Below are 19,770 nucleotides of genomic sequence, written 5' to 3'. Positions count from 1 at the left end.
AGGAAGGAAGGAAGGAAGGAAGGAAGGAAGGGAGAGAGGGAGGGAGGGAAGGAGGAAAGGAAGGAGGGAAGAAGGGAGGAAGGAAGGAAGGACAGACAGACAGATGGACTAGGTCTGCTTCTGCTGCAGAGCAGTTCAAAGCCAGCCTGAGCAACTTCACAAGCCCCTGTCTTAAAAAACAAGGCTGGTGGGGAAGGGAGGTGGCTCAGTCGGTAAAGTTCTTGCTCTACAAATCTGAGAACCTGAATTTGAATCCCAGCTGTAACATCGGGGTTCACTTGAAATTCCATTTCTGGGGAGGTGGAGACAAAGAGGATCCCTACCGCTCCTTGGCTAACTAATATAGCTGAATCAATGAATTCTGGGTTCAGTGGAAAGGCCTGTCTCAAAAAATAAGAGAGAGGGAGAGAGAGGGAGAGAGAGAGAGAGAAAGAGAGAGAGAGAGAGAGAGAGAGAGAGAGAGTCCTTGAGGAAGACACCTATGGTCTCCACACGCATGTGCATACATGTGTGCACACCTGCAAACATTTATACAGAACACACACGTACACACCCATACACACCAAAGGCTGTAGCTGTAGCTCAGTGGTAGCGCATTAGCTTAGGGTATGCAAACTCTAGGTTCAATCTCCAATTTAAAAAAAAAAAAAAGTTCAAGGGCCATGGAAATAGCTGTCAGTAAAGGTGCTTGTCACCAAGCCCAGCCTGGCGATCTTAGTCTGAGCCCCAGAATCCACACAGTGGGAGGAAATAACTGATTCTACAAGCTGTCCTCTGACTTCCCCAAACATGGCATTTACAACTATGCCTGTGCCCATGTTCCCGCGCATACACATACAAGATTAATTAAGTTTTTACAAAGCTGGAGCAGGGAGCAGGGATCTGAGCCTTTCCAACCTCGCTGAGTCCAAAAGGAAAAAGAGGACTCACTGATTATACTTCTGCAGAAACGAGGGCAGAGCAGAAGGAGTTAATTTAGCACAGGGTTGGGGAGGGGGCGCGTGTTGCTCTGTCCCTCCTCCCAGTGCAGACGGAGGCACTACAACCTAGGAATGCTAGGCCCAGGCGCTGGAAAAAGCTGACCACTGAGGCTTGGTCAGCAGCCACGTCGCGAGTTCCATGGCTGTGGAGGAGGGTCCTCAGACCTCTCCAGCTTTCTGGGGTCCCGGCCAGAAGAAGGAAAAGGGGGGCACAAAGGAGGTTTCTTAAACCCCAGGCCTGGCTCTGGAAGCGTCTGGCGTGGTCTCCCTCTCTCCAACCCGCCGCAGGCACCCCTTCTAGGGCAGCTCTGGGCACGCAGGGTGCCGCCTCGCCCTGCTGGCCCGCGGGCTCACCTGGCTGGTGAAGCAGGACGGGTGCGCCCGGGCGCAGGGCCAGGCCAGGAGCGCGGCAGTGCAGCCCAGCAGCTAGCGCCTTCGCGCCAAGCGCTCGCTGCCTCCCTCCGCCTCCAGCCTGGCGGGCTGGCTCAGCTGTGTTCCATTAGCCTCTTGGCAAGGTCCCAGCGCCCCTAGAACCGCCCTCTTTCCCCTCCAGGAGCGGCCGGCAGTCCAGGCAGGCGTGCGCTGCGCGGCACTCAACAGAGAGAACTCGGGACGCTGAGAAGCTGGAGACAGGGCAGACCGGCAGGGCAGGGAGAGATCGAGAATTCCCCTGCTGGCCGGTGGACCCCCGGGCCCTGCTTCCCACAGCTGGCGGCCTTGGGGCCGCCAGGATTGCTCAGTGAGGGGCTTCCGGGCTATTGGTAAGTGGGCCAGGACTGGGCTGCTTCTCGCTCTAGGCTGAAAGGGCATTTTCTGCTACTGACTAGCTATGTGACCTGGGATAAGTGGCATCCCCTCTCTGAGGTCCTCCGTGCTCTTCTCTGCCCCAGGGTGGCATGGAAACTCCATGCCGGTCCTGCTGTCTCCTCAAATCTGTACCTGTGTTGAAGGGGGCGGGGTCTCCCTGGAAGCATCTCTCTAGCTGTCTCTACAGCCCTCCACTCAGACCGAGGCCCGAGAATGGATGCCAGAAGTGAACATGATGAGCACGTCTATGTTCACGCCTCCACATGCGCCCACATGCGGCTCACAGCCGGCTAGCCTTTCATTGGCTGTCGGGAAGGGAGGGCCAGGGTAGGGTTTGAGAGTGGGAGATGCACACCCCTAGGATGGGAGATGACTAGGGTGGGGGACGCAGTTCCATCCCAGGGAGAAGGGAGGAAGAGTCAAGCCTACATATATATTGGGGGAAGGGAGTCCTTTCCGTTGTCATTCTGTATCCAGCCACAAGGCAGGTAAGTTAGGATTGCACTGGACGAAATTGGACTTGCCTAAGAAAAGTACCAACAGGAAGGCCCCAGGGAGGGGTACTTATGGGCTGGCTCTGGACAGGAGTGTATATATGTAAACTCTGGGCTTATCAGTCCTCAGGTCTGTTAGCATGCCTGCGTGCAGCTAGGTTTGATTGCATAGCCCTGGTACCCATGCGCCTGTGTGTATTGTACTGACACACATGGCTTTGTGTGCTCATGATCTGACTGTCCCGGAAGAGGACATGATATATGACTCTGCTGGCCACTTGCTGAGCCTGCATTGATTTATCTGGGCCCATCCATCAGGGTTTAATAAAACCAAAAGACAAGCATCCATCAGCCTGGGAGGTTGGCAACAAGGTCCTGGGCCCTGGTGACCTGCTCTCCCGCCCCTTGTCCACACAAAGGGAAGCTTTCTTGGCCCCGCACACAGCCCTGTGATCTCTGCCAAGAGACTCAGTCCAGTTTTTGGCCCCTGACCTTGTGGATGCCTGGCAGGGCTACCTGTGCTCGGTTGAACACAGCTCTCCAGGTACTGGGCTACTGTGTGCCGGCACAGAACAGCTGTTAGAGCTCCGGGATTCATCCCAGCATTTTGATACATTGCCTCTGCTCAACCTCCCATCCCACCCTCCCAGCCTCTATGGTCTTTAAAGGCCCTCTAGACCCCCTTCTCAATCCTGACACAGCTAGAAGCTGCCTGGGCCCCTGTTTCTATGCGTCAGCCAGCCTTCTGCTCTGGCTGGTGGGTGTCTGGGCCATACCGGTGGCTAAATATTTGTATTATCACCTCTGCCCAGATTCTCACCTCAGACCTGTGTGGGGCTCCTGAGAGTGACGGATGCCAAGCCCTGACCACTACAGTCCCTGATGCACGGGCCTCAGACTGTTCCTACTTGTCCACACATGCCATTGTCCTTTGGGCACCCTGAAGCCCACCTTCCCTGTTTTTGGTTGTCAGGTGCCAAGGCTGCAGCTGATCTCTCTGGACCAGCATGTTGGCATCCTGGGCTCCTGGCTTGTGGCTGCTTGGGCTCTGGGCCACCTTCAGCCATGGAGTAAATATAGGTGAGCTGACTCAGACCTGCCTCTGGCTCCCGGTTTCTGGGGTCTTTGCACATATGTGACCATGTATATATATATCAGTCATATGGGTATTTATGGGCAAGTGTAGGAGCTGAGCTCAGGTTAGCTTCTGAGATGTTTGCATACTTGAGCCTGTGTGAGTTAGCTGTATGTGTGTGTGAGTTAGTGCTCTCTCTGTCTCTGTCTCTCTCTCTCCCTCTTTTCCTCTCTCTGTATCTCTTGTGTCTGAGGATCTCTGGGTTTGCATCTTGAGAAGCTCAGTACATTTGTATGTTCTCTTGGGTCTCTGCAGGGGGAGAACAGTCCCCCGTCCCCACCCCCAGCACATCCTTGCACTTCTTACTGGCTCTCTGGATGAGAAGGAGCGGGCACCACACTCCCCTTACAAAGGCAGCACTTCCAGAAAGCTGCCCGGCCCCTCTGTTCCTTCTCATGACAGTGACCCCATCCTCCAGCCACAGGCTCCTCTTTTGTACCAGCTTGGATCTCTGACGACTGCCCACCCCATGGTCTAGGCTCTGGACAGGGAGAGGGTGCAGTTTTCCAGGGACCAAAGCCAAGGGAAGTTGACCAGGCAATCTGCCTGGCCTTGCTGGGTGCCCTCTGGGCCCGGTAGTTGCACCACCTAGCCAGGAAGGAGCCGAACTCCTAGGCCCAAGTCCAGGCATCCAGGGTGGATGGGACTGCCTGTGTATGTGTGTGTGTGTACAGGCACATGTGTGTTTCTGCATGTGTATTGGAGAGTTTTGCTCTCCTCTCCCTCACCGGGTCCCCTAGAGGGGCTGGGGCAGAGGATTTCAACATCTGTAAGGAATCTGGGTCTGTTGCCAAGGGTGAGTCACCCAGTACTGCGGGATGCTGAAGACAGTGATGGTCTTTCCGGCCAGACTTGGGGGTGGAGATTGCAGTGGGTCATTGTGCCCAGGAACACAGGGCTCTGTCTTTCAACTAGGTTGGACAGGGAGTTGGCTATCTTCTGGGAGGTGACTTGACTGGCTTGGCCCAGCCTTCCCTTCAGCTTTGCTGGGAAGGCCCGTTGATTTTAGCCCCTGCCTCTTTGATGTAGCCACCTTTACCAACACTTCTGGTCTCAGGAGGGGAGGGAAGTGCAGCCCCGGGGAGAAGGAGGCTTATAGCCACCAGCCCGTCCCTTTGGGACTTCAGAGACTGTGTCTTTGTTCAGAATCTCATACGTCTTTAATGGGCCTTGTCTGGCCTAAGTCACTGAGGGTACCCTTGAGCTTGTGGTCCCCTCAGCCTCTTGCTCTCTTTTTATTGTTTCCCTAGCTGGGAATGCAGGTGAAAAGCCATACTGGTGGCTCAGACTTGTGTCAGCCTTTTTCTTCTGCGAGTATGGGAAACAGAATGCCACCCATGTATGCCAGTGCACATGGCAGCCCTGAGGACATGGGTATGCATAGCTCATGCATGTATAGTCATGTGCACGCAGTTGCACGCAACACCAAGTGTGCATGAAGATAACATATCCTCATTCCCACTGTGTTCCTCTGCCCCCACCTAGGTGGAACGCATGGAGGAACATGTACATAACATGTACATGTCCACTGTCCGGGCTCTGAACCAACCAGGGTTTCTTTCACCCCTGATTGGCCTAGCTCCAGCTGCAGGTATTAGAAGGCTGGGATCCCAGGCATTGGGTCCTATTCTGCTGTTGACGCATTCAGTGGCTGTGTGCTGGGCTCTTCTGGCACAGCCAGGGTCATAAGGCGAGAGTGAGCACAGCCTCAAGGCAGACTAGGTTAAAAGTCCAGAAGGAAGACTATGGACTTTTCCCCTCCTGGGGCCCCCAGGATCCCCCCACCCAGCCCCAGGCAGCTGCCTTCCTGAGTTCCTAATGTTCTAGGCCAACTTTCTCCCAGGTGAGCAATGCCCATCTTCCCAGCAAGAAGGACTCAAGCTGGAACACAGTAGTGACCCATCAACCAATGTGACTGGTGAGTGCAGCCTCAACCATCCCCTGCCCACTTCCTAGGGTTGCCCTGTGCTTCTCACCTGCCCTTCCTCTGATGTCCTGAAGGCTTCAACCTAATCCGCCGACTGAATCTCATGAAGATATCTGCCATCAAGAAGATCCGCAACCCCAAAGGGCCGCTCATCTTGCGACTGGGAGCTGCCCCATTGACCCAACCCACACGGTAACAGACTCTGGGTGACTATTGGGAATCCATACTGACCTCAGCCTCATTCTTGCAACTCTGGATGTGAGTGGTCCATTCCAGGGCCTCTCTGGAGGCCGTTTTGAGCCTTCCCTGCCTAAAGTCTACCTACTGGCTGGCCCCTGGGCTTGAAGGATGGGTTTGTGTGCGTGGTGACTGGCAACCCCAGCCTGGCTCTCACTGGCAAGGCAGGGCCAGGTTTATATCCCCTGGTTGCAATGAGAACCCTAGGCTGGTTTCAAGAGCCTGTGTCTATGTGAGTGTGGTCTTGTGTGAAGCCCAGCTCCCAGCAGCCCCTGGGCCGTCTGGCTCCTCCTGACCTGCATCTCCTTTCCTGGCAGCTGTGTTTATGCAGAAGCCCTTGGTCCCTTTCTCAGAATCTCTCCTTCCACTCTAGGTCCATACGCCATGCTGGCTTCCTTGGGAGCTTCCTTTGCCAAAGTTGGGATGCAATGCTGAAATAGAAAAAGAAATGATTTATTTATTGTGCATATGAGTATTATGTCTATATGTATGTGCACCACATGCATGCACTGACTGCAGAGGCCAGAAGGGGGCATTCGATTCCCTCTGGGACTCCGGTTATAGATGGTTGTGAGATACTATATGGATGCTGGGAATCAATCGTTGGTCTTCTGGTTGAGAAGCCAGTGCTCTTAACCACTGATCTATCTCTCCAGTCTGCTGAGATGGTTTCAGGGATTCTCTGTTAATGTTCCTCTGTCCCATCAGGCCCCATGAGACTTCCTGGGACAAGAATTTCCCTGTTTTCACCACTGGCTTTCCCAGTAGATAGTCAATCCTTAGCACCCGGAAGGTGCTCAGTGAGTGTGTCAGGATGACTGTGTGCATGGTTTGGAGGTGCGTGCTGTACATGTCTCAGGCAGGCTCATCCCCTGGGTGCCACTGAAACTCAGAGCGGCCTCTCTTCTCCCCTGCAGAAAAGTATTCCCTTGGGGACTGCCAGAGGAGTTTGTCCTGGTCCTGACAGTCCTGCTAAAGAAGCAAACCTTCCGGAACACGTGGTACTTGTTCCAAGTGACTGATGCAAACGGGTACCCACAGGTGAGCCCACCCCTTCCCTCACCCACTCCTTGGGCAACTGGTTGCATGTATTCAGCTCAGCTTCTCCCCCACCCTTGTGGTTTCTGGGGCATCTCTGCTCCATCCCAGGGCCCATCACATTCTTACAGGATGTTCTCTGTGACCCCACCTAGCTCTCTCCCATCCTGGGAAATAAGTTTGAGGCCCTCAACTTTGCCGTGCTATTCCTCTAGAACTCTGAATCGCTGTCCTTTTTCATCCCCCCCCCTCCAATTTGTCACAGATCTCCTTGGAAGTCAACAGCCAGGAGCGGAGTCTAGAGCTCCGGGCACAGGGCCAAGATGGTGACTTTGTGTCCTGCATTTTCCCAGTGCCCCAGCTCTTTGATTTGCGTTGGCACAAGCTGATGCTGAGTGTGGCAGGTCGTGTGGCCTCTGTGCATGTGGACTGCATCTCAGCCTCCTCCCAGCCCCTGGGGCCCTGGCAACCCATTCGGCCTGGGGGCCATGTATTTCTGGGCTTGGATGCTGAGCAGGGCAAACCTGTTTCGGTGAGTGCTGGATCCTGGTCTCTGTTTCTACCTCTGGGGGAACCTTGAGCTCCTGAGAGTGTGTATTAGTGTTCAGATCCCCCTCTGGAGCCATTGCCTTCCATCTGCAGCCTAGCCACGTTAACCTGACATTTCAGGCCCTCCACCATCTGGCTACGTATCCCCGGCATTTTCCTTATATCTCTATTGACTGCTGTCATCAATTCCCTCCAGTCCGATGGATCACCTAGGAAATTTGCATATGTATGCCTTTGCACATGCTTTTCGCTTTACCTGCAATGCTTTTCCTTAAATATTCATTTACAGGATGGGCCCAGCTTGGATGGAGCCATCTCTTACTGCCTGTTCGTCCATCCTCTTCTCTCTCCCTATTCCTCCCTTCCTCCTCCATCTCTGCTTTTAGCGACAGCTCTATTCTTGATGGCTTCCCTGACTAGCCTGGAGAGACCCTAGAGTCAAATCCTGGGGTGAAGACATCTTTGAGCCTCTTTGGGGACCAAGGCAGAGCTATTTGATCATCTGAAATAAGATAAAGTTGTGTGTCCCCTGCAGTTTGACCTTCAGCAGGCGCACATCTACTGTGACCCAGAGCTGGTGCTGGAGGAGGGTTGCTGTGAGATCTTACCAGGAGGGGTGAGGAGCTGGCCCCTAGCACATGCTGTGCTGGAGGGGGGGGGCAGCCTGCATGGGGATGACAGAGGTCTGAGGATGCATCTGCCCCTCTGCTGACCTTGACCTTCCCCCCACATTGAGCAGTGTCCCCCAGAGACCTCCAAGGCCCGTCGGGATACGCAGAGTAATGAGCTCATTGAGATCAATCCTCAGACGGAGGGCAAGGTCTACACCCGCTGCTTCTGCTTGGAGGAGCCCCAGAACAGCAAGGTGGGTGAGCCGGGGAGGTACAAGGGAGACTGTTCCACCCCTGACCTGGCTGAGGCTTGCCACCAGACTCAGCAGGTCATGTGCCCAAGTTGGGAAGACCCCTGGATGTGGGCTTAACTTATGTCTTATCTTATGGAACTCAGGGAAGTAGAGAGAGAACCCATGGCGTTAACCCTGTGCCTGTTACTCGCTGGCATTGCACATTACGCTGCTCTAGCTCTGACTCTGGCCAGCCTCTCACTAACGCCATCTAGACCCTCCTGAGGCAGGCAGCACCCAGTCTGCACTGTCTCCTGTACAGGGATATGTGGGCCCTGATGCCAGGCTGCGCTCTTTTCCCCGGGGCTCTCACTCTCGCAGCACCATGGCCAGCTGCCCCCATCCATTCCCAGGTTCTTTGGAGGTGGCAGGAAAACCCCATCCTTCCCTCAGCCCCACCCTCTGGTTGGGCAGTGTCCCTGCCTACCCAGGCATCATGCCCAGTCTTTGACTGCAGAAACACAAGATCCCATTGATTCGCTGTCTCCTTTCTACATCACATGGTGGAGTGGAAGGGAGAAGGGGCGCCTGTGGGGGCAGCCTCAGGGGTCTGAGCAAGCCCTTGATGCCCTGGGAGGTGCCAGATGCCAAACCGAGGGGTGCCTGGCATGTGTGTGCTCTGCCTGGATGCCCCTTTCCATCATGGACCCCAGAATTGTCCCTCTGTCTGCCCAGGTGGATGCACAGCTGATGGGAAGAAGCAGCCAGAAGGCAGAAAGGGGGACAAAGGTAGACGGGGGTGGAGGGAGGAGCTCACAGTGCCCTCTGTCTGCCCTGCATGCCCTCTGTAAAGCCCTCGGAGAAGATGCCACACTCCCACTCTCTTCCTGCCTGGACAGAGCTTGGCTGTGTGGTGCCAGCTCTGAGAAGGGAAGACAGACTGGGCGGGACACAGTTTTGGGTGTTCTCTAGAGAGCTGGCTCCTGCCTGCTTTTGTACAGGGGCTTGGAGCAATGCTTGATCCCAGGTTCCCTTCCCACCCTCATACCCCCTTTTTCCCAGGCCCACCAGGAGACTGAAGTCAATGAGGTGAGCCTTTCTTCTGCGGGGGTGGGGTGGGGGATGTCAGCACTAACTCTTTGGATAAAGGTTTTGAGGCATAGCGCCTAGGTATTGGGGTGACAGATGACTGTGAAGTACCTGACATTCCTGAGGCCCCAACAGGAGGCCCTGCCTGCCCTGGATTCTAGGGTGGAGGCCCTGGGAGCCATTCCTACCGAGTCAGAAGCCAATGGCCATGGGCACATGAGGAAAGCCTAGGTTTTAGCCATGAAACCCTTCTTCAGTGACACGCTGTGTGGCCTTGGGCTTGTTCCTCTCTGGGCTTTAGTTTTTTTCATTTGAGAAGATGACTGTAGGTCTGTGTTGGTGGAAGACAAGGGGCAAGTTTGGCCTTCTATGCTTTCTGCCTCTATGCATATCTCAGGTCATGCTAAGGACACGTGAGGCGCTGTTTGTGCTGACAGTGAGAGACAGAGACAGAGACAGAGAGACAGAGAGAGACAGAGAGACAGAGAGAGACAGACAGAGAGACAGAGAGAGACAGAGAGACAGAGAGAGAGTGTGTGTTATGCACTCTCATGTTGGGTAGGGCTAATCTTGGGGCTCAGTACTGACCTGCAGGCCTGTTTTCTTGCAGTGCCCACCCTGTGTCCACAGTGCCCGGGAGAGCAATGTAAGTGGATGGGGAGTCGTGGGTGGGGTGGCTGCAGTCTGGGTGTGCTCACTTCCTAGAGCAGGCTGGAGTTTCCTGGTTGAGGACAAGGGGGCTTTGTTCACTTTCCCAGCATCCCCTGCCTGATCCCCAGAGCTGTGCTTAGCCCCACCCCTGAGCCATCAAGCCCTGACATCTTGATGGGGCCTCATGATCCAGAGTGGTGGCCTCCTCGGGAGGTGGAAAGGGACTAAGACCTTGGGTGCTGATTCCAGTTGTGCGTTGGCCTCCAGATCTCAGATCCGCTTTGACTGGAAGGCTCCACCTGTCACCTTGGAGGCCTAGGCATGGGGGTGGGGGAGCAGCCCAGGGACACCTAGCTCAGAGCCTGAGCATTCTCCTCTCCTAGCCTAGCCCAGCCTTCCCACTAAGAGTCTGAAAGGACAGGACTCAGTGCGAGCCATTTGGTACCTACTGTGCCCCTTCTGCAGGAGTTACCGTGTTTTGAGCAGGTGGGCTATATTGATTCACAAAGGGGGAATTGATTCCCCTAACTTTGGGGGAACTTAGAGGTGCCCCCCACTGCTGCCTGCCTCTCTTTCTATCCAGTCTCCCATCAAATCTGGTAAGGCCTTGGTTCCCAGAGGTGCTGGGGTTGCCATGGCAACCGAATGACCATGTTAGCCTAACAACTTGAGGTGGGCCTAGTCAAAGGCAGGCAGGTTGGAGAGAGTAGATCACACCCCTCTGTTGGCTTTACAGCCTTGGAAAATAGAATCAGCTCACTGATTGGCCTGGAAGGCAGGATGGGGACCGGGACTCTTGTGGTTGGTTCTGCCGTCATGGGTGTGAGCCTCACCGATTTGCTTCCCCACTCTGGGCCCTTGGTTCCCTCTAGCTCCCTATAGCTCAATGTCCTCTTCCCTCCTGTGTTCCCTTAGGTCACACTTGGTCCCTCTGGCCCCAAGGTAAGACCCAGCAGAGAGCAGAATTCTCCCATCTTCTTTGGTGGTCTTGGTCCCTCCCATGTCATGTTGCCCTATGGTCATGTGTTTATGTCAGAACTGCCCAGGTGTGTTTAAGTCTGTGTTGGAGTGAGTGGGTTGTATATGCAGAGTCCAGAACTGACCTTTGCTGAGGCAAAGCTCCTCAGTACCGAGTACCAAGCCCTGATCCCTGGGTACACATACCCTTCCTAGGAGATGAGTGCTCTCATCATTCCAGGCATAGGTCATGGGATGTGTCAGGATGATCATGTGTGGTTATACCTGTATATTCTGGAACACATATCTGCACCTATGTGGTCCACAGGCCAAGGGCTGAGCCTCTAGGGACCTGTGGGCTTAATGGGTCTCAAGTTTGTGAGCAATGGGGCGAGCATGGCTCGTGTGAGCATGTGCTGTGCTTGTTTTGCTAGCTTGTGAGTGGGTGGGCTCTGCCCACCATGTCGCCCACAGCACCCCTGTCTTATTCACACAATGTCTGGAGACGGGTGCAGCTGCATCAATCCTGTTTTATTGATGAAGAATTGGAGGCTCAGGGAGGTGACAGGACTTGCACAAGACTCGAGCTCAGGAAACTTGACTATTAGCTGTCCTGGGTTTATGTTGTTCTGCAAATCTATGCAATGTGTTCACGTGCTGTGGATCTGTTGGGTGTTTGCTAATGTGCATGCCTGTGGGTGTGGGGGATGGGATACTCTGTGTGAGGCTGTAGGTTTGCCAAACAGCCTTTTGGTGTATATGGAATCTGTGTACTGTGGGTAGTATATGGGGGTGGGGCTGTGTGTGTGTGTGTGTGTGTGTGTGTGTGTGTATGTGTGTGTGTGTGTATGCACACATTTGCATAATAGAGGGATGGAGGCAACCAGGGGTGGGGAAAACTTCCTGGAGGCTCCCTTTAGGCTTGACCATCATTCTGGTCTCACCCACAGGGAGGGAAAGGTGAGCGAGGCCTGACTGGACCATCAGGCCCCAAGGGAGAGAAGGGAGCTCGGGTAAGTACCCAAACCAAGTCAACATCAGGGCCTCTCCCACTGGAGAGGAGCTTGGTGGGATGTAAATTAACATCCCACCACCTCAGTGGGAAACATGACCAAATGGGCATTTGGCCAGAGTTCTACAGGGGTTAGCCTGGCCAAGTGGGCGTTTGGTCAGGGTTCTACAGGGGTTAGCCTGGCCAACTGGGCGTTTGGTCAGGGTTCTACAGGGGTTAACATGTGGAAGCCTATTTTCTAGGGTACCTAGGCCTTTCCTAGCAATAGGTTTTTGTGACTCCCATGGGAGGCTCTAGCCTTGACCCCTGTTGCTTACTCACAGGGCAGCGACTGTGTTCGAGTCTCCCCAGATGCCCCACTTCAGGTAAGACTGAGAAGTGAGGCCTGTTTCAGGGCTGAGACAGGAGCATTCTGCCCACTTAACCCCTTTTCTCCCTTGTCAGTGTGCAGAAGGCCCGAAAGGAGAGAAGGGAGAATCAGGAGACTTGGTAAGCCTGGGGCCTACCGCAGGGCAGAGAGGATGGGTCCTGACCCAGCCTCCCCCATTCATTTGTGCTCCCTCCTCATCTTAGGGACCCTCAGGAGCCCCAGGCTCAACAGGCCAGAAGGTAAAAGGTTTATGTTTGGAGGGGTGGGTGCCCAGATGGACCACAGGCCCTACGTTCATGAGGACAGAAATGTCTAAGGCCTTCCTAGAGGATCGTGACAAATCGGCAGAGTTGACTCTCCCTTCCCCATCTCTTCTAGTCCTCTGCCTAGTCCAAACACCCACCACATCTAGAAGGCAATACCACATGTTTGTGGAATGAGTAGTCTAGCTGGTTTGAAAGTTCTTTCTGTTGTTTGCCCTTCTGAGGAAGGCATTTATTTTCAGGAGAAGCCGAGTTGGGGAGGGGAGCTCTGGAAGGCCCTTGGCCCTCCCCTAATAGGAACTAACTGCCCTGCTTCTTTTCTGAGGAACAGTCCTGGTCACTTGTATCTTCCTTCCCCAGGGCCAGAAAGGCGAGAAGGGTGACGGAGGCCTCAAAGGATTGCCAGGAAAGCCAGGCCGAGATGTATGTTGTTGGGGACCCTCTCCCTAGGCCTCAAAATGTTAGACTCTAACCCAGAGGTCCAGCCCCCTCCTGCTGGTCAAGGAGGTGAGGGGCTGTGTCCCAGGAGACATAGCATGGCGGTATAGGTCCTGAACGCAGGGCTCCTAACTCTAAGACTGGTCATATTTGATAACTGTAGGGTACCAGGTTGGGATCTGGCATGGGAGAAGGGCGATAAAGGGTGACAGAGGTGTATATTTATTTTCTTGTCTCAGTGGGGCAGTTGCCAGACCCCTGGCTGTCCCTACCTTGACCCTCTTTTTAACAGGGTCGGCCAGGAGAGATCTGTGTCATTGGACCAAAAGGACAGAAAGTGAGTTGCAGGCCTGGGTGTGGGAGCAGCGGTGGGGCTAAGGTGGTGGCCCCTCTCATAACCACTTGTGTGCCAGGGTGACCCTGGCTTCGTGGGGCCCGAGGGACTGGCAGGAGAGCCTGGGCCCCCTGGCCTCCCTGGGCTGCCTGGGATAGGACTGCCTGGGACTCCTGTAAGTATCCCCACACCTCTCTTCTTGTCCTCTCCTGGGACCTCTCCCTCCCCACTTCTGCCCCCCCCAGGGTGGGGCTGAGTTGGGAATAAGACCAGGTCCCAAGGGTGCAGGTTGGAGGGTGACTTAAGACAAAACCCCTCATCGTGCTGTAGAGAGGAAACTTGTACCACCCTGTTTCTGCCATCAGGGAGATCCAGGTGGCCCACCAGGCCCAAAGGGAGACAAGGTAAGCCTGGAAGGAGTGTGGACATGGGCTTGGGGGGGGGGGAGCGTGACCATGCAGTGTGCATATCTGAAGACGTGGTGGGGCTTTGGCCTGAAGGGGCTCAGTTTAGTCGAGGTGCTAAAGGGGGTGTCTCTACTCAAATACTAGCTGGGCTGGGGGCCTTGGCTTTGGTGAGCAGCAAGAACTGCAAATGTCTGTCTGTCTGTCTGTCTGTCTGTCTGTCTGTCTGTCACATCTCCTTGTTGTGACACTCACAGAAGGGCACTCAGAGCCTTAGTCATTCCCCGTCCTTTTCCAGAGCTACACACAGGAGGACAGGCAAGAGGAAGGGAGGATTTAGCCAGTCAGTGGACCAGATGGAGATGGGAGGTTCAGCTGAGAGGCCGGATCAAGGGACAAAGGGGAAGAGGCCACATCAGGGGGAGCCTCGCCTTTAACCTTTCTTCTGATTACAGGGCAGCTCTGGGACTCCAGGAAAGGAAGGCCCTGGAGGGAAGCCTGTAAGTGGGTGCAAGCAGGGGAGAGGGTTCCCTGTCCACCATGCCTGGGTCCTCAGCTCTTTCTGGGCATACTGGTCCCTTTTCCCTGGCATTAATGCCCCTGCTTCTGTCTGTCCTCCTTCCCAACAGGGCAAGCCGGGAGTGCCAGGGACTAAGGGAGAGAAGGTAAGCTCCAGGCCTGGCTGCCCTGGGTTAGGTTGGGAACAGGATCTGCTCTGAGCAGCAGGGGCACTCTGCCCACAGGCATGACCTGCCTCAGGTGGCCCTCTCTTTATTCCTATGGAAGGTATGTGATTAGCTCAGAAGCCTGCCTGGGGGGTCGGCCACACTCAGACCCTGCCTCTGGCACCTGCATGGTTAATGAGCACTGTCAGTGGGACACTTGTGCCTCCCCTGGCTTCCTTCAAGGACACAGTGTCAGGAAGTCTGAGACTCCTGAACGAAGGAGTCCCTTGGACATGAAGGCCCTACAGTGTTCCTGTTGTCCACTTTGATGATGGGGATACCTAAAGCTGGTGTGACAGAAGGCTTCCATCTTTCCCAAGGTCTCAGCCCCACCTTATCCTCCTGTGGTTGTTCCCTTCCACTAGGGTGACCCCTGTGAAGTGTGTCCAACGCTGCCTGAAGGGTTCCAGAATTTTGTGGGACTTCCTGGAAAACCAGGTCCCAAAGGAGAGCCAGGTGATCCTGCTCCAGCCAGGGTGAGTGCCCAAGTGGCCACAGAGGGACATATTTAAAACAGACCCTAAGGGACTGGGTATTTCTCAAAGCCACCGAGAGGTTAAGCAGAGTATAGCCAGAAAGGGGTTTGAACCATAGAGTTTAGGGCTGGCTAGAGTGTCATCCCAGGTTTCCATGGCAACCTCCCAGCACTTTCCCTACACCCCCAAGAGACTCTGGAATGTCTTTTGGGCAAGATAGGGTAGAACCATCTCTCACTGTGAGTAGCCTGCCTCTAGGCTTGGGGATTGGTTAGAGAGGATACAAGAAAGTGGTCAGGGCCAGGGTTAAGGTCCTGGCCCCGCCTCCTCATCCCACTCCTTGGTACACTCTCTTTCAGGATGGCCTAGGAGCTGTTGGACTGAAAGGTGACCGGGTATGTAAGGAACTTTCTGTGGGGACAGTTAGCCTAAGCTTATTTCCCTTGTTTGTTATATGAGTTGACGGGCACGCCCTCTGAACCACAGGATGGGGGCAATTCAGAGGGCATCCGTGTGGATGTCACACTGCTGTCCTTAAATATGACTAGAGCATTCGGGGTGTCCCGACATGCCTGCTCTCAGCCCACAAACCGTTCTTTTTCCTTGCAGGGAGATCCAGGCATCCAAGGCATGAAGGGAGAGAAGGTAGGAAGCCCCTGCGTCCTGCTCTTTGCCTTCTGTTCACTTAGGAGGTTTTGATTCTTCTCTTCCTTCCTTAGGGGGAACCCTGTTCATCCTGCACTTCAGGTGTTGGGGCCCAGCATCTTAGGCCCTCCACAGGGGCCAGTGAAGACCCAGGCTCCTCTGGCCATGGTTTACCTGGCCTTCCGGTGAGTGACTTGCCCTTGGCATACTAATGGCTGTCCTAGCTCTTCAGGTTCCAAGCTTTGTGGCAGGGACCAGGAGGTGGCCATGGCTTTTCTCTGCCTGTGCTAGGCTGCTACTTGTAACATAGTAACTGTCTAGCAACCCCCCTTGCTCCTTTCTCTTGCTTGTTGGACACTGAGACAAGCGGGAGTTTGGAGGGGTGTCAGTGACCCAGACCAGAGGCACTGTGACTCCATCTTGTTTTGTTTTGTTTTAAGGGGAAATCTGGAGTTTCTGGGCCGAGAGGTCTGAAAGGAGAGAAGGTGAGTCCGGGGCTGAGAGCCAGAGACACAGGCAGCAGGGGAGACAGCCCTGAGAGGCAAGTGAGGCAGAGATCAGACTGGAATTTCACCGCAGAACTCATCTGTCAGGGTTCTGTTTGTTTGTTTGTTTTTAACTGAGCAGAGTCAAGGAATTTATTTCCAAGAAGCTCATGTTTTTCAAGAGAATTACTTAGTGCTGTATTTTTAATTTCACGATCATCTAAAACTATTAAGTGCGTCCAGATTACCTTATAGCAAGATAATAATACTAAGTTTCCCTTCTCTGTTCATCATTGCCAGGCCGGCTCCACGCCTTGTGCAGGTTATATTCTTGCTTTATTCCTCCCAGATCTGAGGGGTGCATTTCTTCTCCACTCTTCCCATTTTATGGATAAGGAAAATGAGACATAAAAAGGCCGAGGAAACCTCCCGGGCTCCGTGGGTGTTTGGATACAGAATTGTGATCTGAGCCCAGGAAGTCTGGCTCCACCATAGTCTATAGTCGCCACTACTCGGCTGGGTTTCTAGAGTCGATGCCCATGTTAACACTTGTATTTATGACTGTGTTAGAGACAAATGTCTAATAGAGCGTTGCTCAAATGAGGGGCTCTGTGGGTGTGGACGCGCTCAAGCGGGGGGGGGGGCACATTAGGATGTGCGTTTAGACTCACCTCTAACAGGCGAATCACGTGTGGCGTTTCTCAGATGGAGCTGTAGTACCCCTTCCCAGCCCCGCTCTCCTTCCATTGTGTGTGTGTGTATATGTGTGTGGTGCCACTGAGATTGAACCAGAATCTACTATGTGCTTTGCCAAGCCTCTACCACTGAGTCACATCCCCTGCCCCATAGACACCTGAAGAATCCTTATTTCACTATTTTGAAATAGGGTCTCACTAAGTTGCCCAGGCTGGCTTTGAACTCACAGTGTAACCTCAGGCAGACCTTGACTTTGCGAATCTCCTTCCTAGCCTTCTTTAGTACTAGATTAGAGGCTAACAAGTGTGACCAGCCTTTTCCAGCACAGCGAATAGCATATTCTGAAATCCCCAAAGCCCAGAGCTGACGTCACCCTTGACTCCTCCTCCCCCCACACCTTCTCCCATCCATCCCAGCCACAGGTCCTGATAGTTCAGCCCCAGTCTCCCGCAACTCTCCCTGCTTCTCTCCATTTGTGCCCTTGGGTCTCCATGGCCTCCCTCCTGATGGCAGCGGCCCCTCTTCTGGCCCGCAGGTGTCCTTCGCAGCCCTTCGACGGCCCATTTATCACTGAGCAGTTCATGTGGCTTTGTAGAAAGAACTCCAGTGACAGAACTTCCTGCTTACAGGCCTGTGGGGACTTGGCTTTGTGCCACCATCCTGCTGGACCTCATGCTGGGCGACCTTCCTTCTAGAGTCCCCTCCTCCTCTCTCTGCCTTCCTTTACTTTAGCTCTCTGACCCTCTTCCATTCTGGAGCGCGTGGAGACTGTTCCCCCTCCAGCCTTCATACAGGCGACTCCCATAGGAACACAGAAGCTCCCAATTCTTTCGCTGGCGGGCCTCATTTGCATCCTTCTGATGACTGTGGTGCCACGTCTCTGACCACCCTGTATAAACGGGACCTCCTCTGGTCTGGGTCATTGCCTTGCTCCCTTCGTGGCACTCACTGTCACTGACAAGGTTGCTATTTTAAAAGCTCTGCTCATAAAGAGCTTGCCTCACAAGCTTGAGGACCTGAATTCAAATTCCCAGCATCTATATAAAAAGTCAGAATCCTGAGCACTGTAACCCCAGCACTGCAGGTGAGAAGCAGTTGAAAACCTGGAGCTCACTGACCTGCTAGCCAAGCGGAACTGATGGGTGCTGGGGTCAGTGAGAGAGACCCAGTCTCAAAGTATTCTGTGGAGGACGTTAGTGGAAGATGCCTGATGTCAACCTATGGCCTCTACCCACATGCATATGTACAACACACACACACACACACACACACACACACACACACACACACACACAGAGGTTGGGAGGAAAGATGAGAATATAGTTTAATTGGTAAGGTGCTTGTCCACCATACACAAAGCCCTGCGTTTGATCCCCAACATTATAGAAACTGGGCAGGGTGATGCCCACCTGAGGCAGGAGGATCAGAAGTTCAAGGTGATCTTTGACTACATAAAAAGGCCCTTCAGTGTGCAGGGTCCACGGGGCATTTTTGTCCATGCTGTTCACGTATGCAGTACCTAGCCCGGTGCTCGGGGCCAAAAGGCAGTTGATGAACAGCTGCTGGAGAACTGACTTCATGATCTCTGCCCGGCGAGAGGTGGAGCGGGCTGGGCTCAGCTTCAAGGCTGTAGCTGGTCAGGGATTCCCTGAGGAATTTGGGGGAATCTCACGAGTCTGCTCCTGCATCTGGCATCTCTACCGTTTCCCCTTAACTATATGCTCTCTGTTTGGCCCTCAGGGTAATTTTGGCGATGCAGGGCCGGCTGGAGTTCCAGTAAGTAAACTTCAGATGGCAGTGGCTTAGGGTAGGGCAAGGTGGGCAGTGTTGCCCTCCACAGGAGAACTGACAGGCTTGGGCTGGGCCTCTGCCTAGCCTCGGCTGCTACTGGGCAGCCTCTCATATGGCTCCTCATGCAGGGGCCACCAGGACCAGTGGGACCAGCAGGCACCAAAGGGGCAAAGGTGAGTCTGGGGCTTCTGGCATGGCACAGGGCACATCCCTGAAGAAGATACCCTTGTTCTAGTCTGTTCTACTCCAGATCCTGGATTCTCTGCAGTCTGTGGGGGTGAATTCTGGCTCTTAGCGACACTTCTCCTCATGCTCCCCGTCTCTCTGCTGTGCTCCTAGTCTCTCCGGAGACATCCCCCACTCAGCTGAGCTGGCTACCTTCTGCAGCTCCAGATCCCAAGCCCAGGAACCCCTTAACTCAGTATCTTTGCTCTGCAGGGGGAGCCTTGTGAGCCCTGTGCAGCCTTGTCCAGACTTCCGGATGGGGACAGCCATGTGGTTCACTTGCCGGGCCCAGCTGGAGAGAAGGGAGAGCCCGGTCCCCCAGGCTTTGGATTACCTGGGAAGCAGGTGAATTCTGGGATCTCTGGGGGTGGATGTGGGCAGGATGCAAGGATGAGCATGGTCCCTCCCTGCGTCTCTGGACTTCCTAGGCAGAAGGATAAAGTGGGGGTGGGATCAACCTTTCTGTGTCTAGTGCAAGCTGCTTGCATCCTGCACATGGGTCCCTGTTGTGGCAGAGCAAGGACAAGGCACAGCCTCAGCAGAGCTAGGTTCCAACTCTGGCTCTGATTTTGATAAGATCTTTGACTTAAGCAAGTCACTCCTGTTCTCTGTCTCTCTGGGTCCTGTCCTTGGAGTTGTGGTGAAGCTCATGAGCAAAGCACTGGACAGCCCACAGGACTGCTGGAGAGACAGCAGTTACGACTGTAGGTTGGTGGCTGCCGCTTTTACGGTGACAGCAAACACTGACCCAGCAGAACAATCTCACAGGAACCCTTGGGTGCAGAAGCCTACACTCTGTCATCCTCCCCATTTGACAAATGAGGAAAGTGAGCCTAGATAAGTCTCCTTGCCTAGGGCATACAGGCAGAAATCTCTCCCATGTTAGACCGGTTCCCTGGTGTGAGAACATAGGTCTTCATGTCTCATATTCTGCCACATCCCCTGGGTCTCACACAGTGCTGGGTACCCAGGGGCATTGACTCTGAGTGAATGGGTGCCGGGACCGTTTTCTCCTCAGGGCAGAGCCGGAGAGCGTGGACTCAAGGGCCAGAAGGTGAGAGGGTGTGGATGGGCGTGGAGGTGGGTGGGTACCTGGTTGTCTTGGAGGCTGCTCTCTTTCTTTCTTTCTTTCTTTCTTTCTTTCTTTCTTTCTTTCTTTCTTTCTTTTTTTCTTATGGAATATATTCTGATCACAGTT

At 54.1% G+C, this 19,770-nt stretch overlaps 1 protein-coding gene across 3 annotated transcripts in view; it reads left to right on the top strand.

The window, feature by feature from the left end:
- The first annotated feature begins 1,499 nt into the window (after positions 1–1,499).
- Col16a1 (collagen type XVI alpha 1 chain) overlaps positions 1,500–19,770 on the top strand; it is a 53,254-nt gene continuing 34,983 nt past the window's right edge. For 2 of the 3 annotated variants that reach the window (XM_026782183.1, XM_013348275.2), the window contains exons 1-31: positions 1,500–1,741; positions 3,255–3,361; positions 5,260–5,334; positions 5,418–5,535; positions 6,498–6,621; positions 6,884–7,150; positions 7,703–7,783; positions 7,907–8,032; positions 8,747–8,800; positions 9,074–9,100; positions 9,711–9,746; positions 10,667–10,693; positions 11,659–11,721; positions 12,044–12,085; positions 12,165–12,209; positions 12,294–12,329; positions 12,714–12,776; positions 13,084–13,128; positions 13,205–13,300; positions 13,491–13,529; positions 13,985–14,029; positions 14,159–14,194; positions 14,620–14,730; positions 15,090–15,125; positions 15,340–15,375; positions 15,450–15,560; positions 15,816–15,860; positions 18,297–18,332; positions 18,476–18,520; positions 18,786–18,917; positions 19,591–19,626. In XM_026782183.1, the coding sequence (XP_026637984.1) occupies positions 3,289–3,361; positions 5,260–5,334; positions 5,418–5,535; positions 6,498–6,621; positions 6,884–7,150; positions 7,703–7,783; positions 7,907–8,032; positions 8,747–8,800; positions 9,074–9,100; positions 9,711–9,746; positions 10,667–10,693; positions 11,659–11,721; positions 12,044–12,085; positions 12,165–12,209; positions 12,294–12,329; positions 12,714–12,776; positions 13,084–13,128; positions 13,205–13,300; positions 13,491–13,529; positions 13,985–14,029; positions 14,159–14,194; positions 14,620–14,730; positions 15,090–15,125; positions 15,340–15,375; positions 15,450–15,560; positions 15,816–15,860; positions 18,297–18,332; positions 18,476–18,520; positions 18,786–18,917; positions 19,591–19,626 (2,106 nt within the window). In that variant the 5' untranslated portion in view covers positions 1,500–1,741; positions 3,255–3,288. The remainder of the gene's footprint in view (positions 1,742–3,254; positions 3,362–5,259; positions 5,335–5,417; positions 5,536–6,497; positions 6,622–6,883; positions 7,151–7,702; positions 7,784–7,906; positions 8,033–8,746; positions 8,801–9,073; positions 9,101–9,710; positions 9,747–10,666; positions 10,694–11,658; positions 11,722–12,043; positions 12,086–12,164; positions 12,210–12,293; positions 12,330–12,713; positions 12,777–13,083; positions 13,129–13,204; positions 13,301–13,490; positions 13,530–13,984; positions 14,030–14,158; positions 14,195–14,619; positions 14,731–15,089; positions 15,126–15,339; positions 15,376–15,449; positions 15,561–15,815; positions 15,861–18,296; positions 18,333–18,475; positions 18,521–18,785; positions 18,918–19,590; positions 19,627–19,770) is intronic. The other variant, XM_026782182.1, reaches the window with a different exon arrangement.

The sequence above is a fragment of the Microtus ochrogaster genome, chromosome 10 (genome assembly GCF_000317375.1).
Source record: "Microtus ochrogaster isolate Prairie Vole_2 chromosome 10, MicOch1.0, whole genome shotgun sequence".
NCBI classification, from domain to species: Eukaryota; Metazoa; Chordata; class Mammalia; order Rodentia; family Cricetidae; genus Microtus; species Microtus ochrogaster.
Note: the sequence above shows the minus strand (reverse complement) of the source record. Positions and strands in the feature narration are given on the sequence as shown.